The sequence below is a fragment of the Penaeus japonicus genome, unplaced genomic scaffold (assembly GCF_977035675.1).
Source record: "Penaeus japonicus unplaced genomic scaffold, GWHDUDI00000001_assembly GWHDUDI00000030, whole genome shotgun sequence".
NCBI lineage: Eukaryota > Metazoa > Arthropoda > Malacostraca > Decapoda > Penaeidae > Penaeus > Penaeus japonicus.
The window spans coordinates 9,188,288-9,190,787 of NW_028234432.1; the positions used below are offsets into that span (position 1 = coordinate 9,188,288).

General features: G+C 33.4%; 1 protein-coding gene across 8 annotated transcripts in view; it reads right to left on the minus strand.

Moving 5' to 3' along the window:
* The window catches only part of LOC122250070 (zinc finger protein ubi-d4 A), a 41,256-nt gene that overhangs the window by 956 nt on the left and 37,800 nt on the right, over positions 1 to 2,500 (minus strand). For 4 of the 8 annotated variants that reach the window (XM_086554990.1, XM_043011353.2, XM_043011354.2 and 1 more), the window contains one exon: positions 1 to 1,221. This exon is cut by the window's left edge and continues 956 nt beyond it. In XM_086554990.1, the coding sequence (XP_086411116.1) occupies positions 1,202 to 1,221 (20 nt within the window). In that variant the 3' untranslated portion in view covers positions 1 to 1,201. The remainder of the gene's footprint in view (positions 1,222 to 2,500) is intronic. The other 4 variants (XM_086554991.1, XM_086554989.1, XM_043011355.2 and 1 more) reach the window with 1 other exon arrangement.

A 2,500-nucleotide genomic window follows, 5' to 3' on the forward strand; every position in this document is an offset into this window, starting at 1 on the left:
ACCTCCCCAGTTGATATTTTGAACACAGGTCACTTGTCAAAAAATTTAATGACTGCAATGAATCTTGGCCTTTGCCTTTTTTTTCTTTTCTTTTTTTGGCCATTATCATCTGGATATGAGCATGTTTAAAAGAAGGGACATGAAGTCTTTAAGGTAGAGTTGGTCCTTCAGCCTTGTAACTAGGCCTTACTTTTTGTTCAGACAAAAAAGAGGCTACAAGACACATTTTTTTAGAGTAAAATATTTTCAAAAATCTTGAGTACAGTAAATCTTTTAAACAATGATAAAATACACCAGTATGAAATTTTCCACACTTAAAGAGGGTCCATATCTTAGCCAGATATAATGAGCAATACACAACTAGGGGATCCTATGAACTGGGAAACAGTCACAAGTCTTTATTCAGGAAATGCTAACGCTTCCAGTTCTCGTTTATATTTCATTCCACGACGAAGATTTACTGTATTCAGAAATTTCTCCTTGGTCATCCTTGTTTCTCAAGGAATATCTTTTACTTACATCATCAATTGAAAATATGTTTACAGAATCAGTAGGAGACATTCTCCTCTGCTGAAAGACTCATCACATATATTATCATTCATTGAAAAGAGGGAAAGAGTAACTAACCTAATAAGTAAATAAATGATCTGGGTAATAATAACTTACTTTGTTATCAATATTTAGAAGATAGAAAGATCCATTTGAGTTAACATAAAGCAAGATCTTCCTCTAGCCTCTCTGTATCTTACGGCAGTATCATTAACCTAACACAAATGGAACTCCTCTGAAACTCATCAGTAAGTGACCCTTTCAGGCAACTAATTAGAGTTTCAAAGGTCCTGTGGATTTAGACCAAATGTTGGATGAACTTAACAAAACTATGGTTCATGTAACTGCATACATATCCATATATATACACACACACAAGTGTATACAGAAATGTAATCATATACATATATATACAGTGCACATAAAACAATTTCATCTAAGCAAGGGATAAATCACATGTAGAATTACAATTCTTGTTCTTCTTTTCGTTTCCATAAAAATGAAACCAAGTCAGAGAGACTTGATAGGCAACAGGTATAAACCTCACTTTGAGTGGAATTGTTGTAGACACAAGTCACAGGACCATTCTCCCTCGGGTGGTTCCTGCAGGGGAGGACGAAGGCAGTACAGGTGATAGCCTCGGTCACAGTCGTCACAGAACAGCAACTGGTCCTAGAAGGATGAACTCATCATTTTTTTGTAATGTGTTATGAACATAGACTAAAAAGGGGGATACAAGTTTGATGTAACAGATAACATATACACACAGACAGAATAATGGTAACATTATGTGAGACTGTTAATCTTACAAAAATACACCAGAAAATATGCAAGACATTAGGAACTGAAGTTTTTTGTTAATCATTTTTGTTTTACCCTAAGGGTAATAAAGCATATCAAATTTTGGTTTAATATTTTCCACAATTTTATCAGTGCTGATTTTATGTTTACCATGAAGGAAAAAGGGGGATTTTTTTGGCTTAAAGAAAGACCAGCATGAAGAAGGATGGGCAAGGAAGCTGAATGAATGTTAAGATATGCAGGTTATCTGAATGCATAAAAGCCAAGTGGTGTTAAAAGAAGACAACTGACTTACTAACCCTAACACTACACATGGAGATATAACACTGATCTTTTTGACATACATTTCCTGCCTTAGCTAAAAAATATATGAAATAATGTTAGCAGTGTTCTTACTAAGTTCTAGGCTTTGCAGAAGGATATACATGCAACTCTTACCTATCATTTTAGGATGGCTTTATCAAAGCTCATTTTAAACTAGTAATTTTCTTGGGGATTTGGGGGAAACTGTGGTGAGACAACAGGTGAAAAGGTTTGGTTTTGTACAGCACACTCTACAAAAGGCAAATGAAATCTCAGGAAAAAAAAAGATAGCACACAGAATCTGTATAATGTAACGATTTATTCCTGGTGAACCAAAAAGATAACTTTCAGAGTAAATACATCTTTACATTTCATATGAATATGGCTGATGTTACCATGTCTAAATTTGAGTGTAAGGTCAAAGTGTTCACTGAAATTACTGAAGTTCACTGAAGTTACAAGACAATGTTCTGGTCAATAATAATGGCATAACACATTGCTATTTGACAATCATTTCTGAGTGTTGATAAATGTATGACAGAGAGAAACAAATTCAAAAATAAGGAAGAAAATGTGAAACTCTAGCAGAGATGAGAGAGATGACATATATTCATTTTCATAAAAAAATATCAATGTATGACAAACAAGAAAGGTGTTATGAGATACATACAAGAAATTTACAGATAAGAGAAGGGAAAGAATATTATAAATGACTGACATGGGATATGAGAAAAAAATTAAGGCATAAGAAATAAGAAAGAAGGCCTAAAGCCAATATGAAACAATTTTACATACAAGACAAACAAATATATGTCTATAGAAAGAATAACTAAATGAAAAAAATATA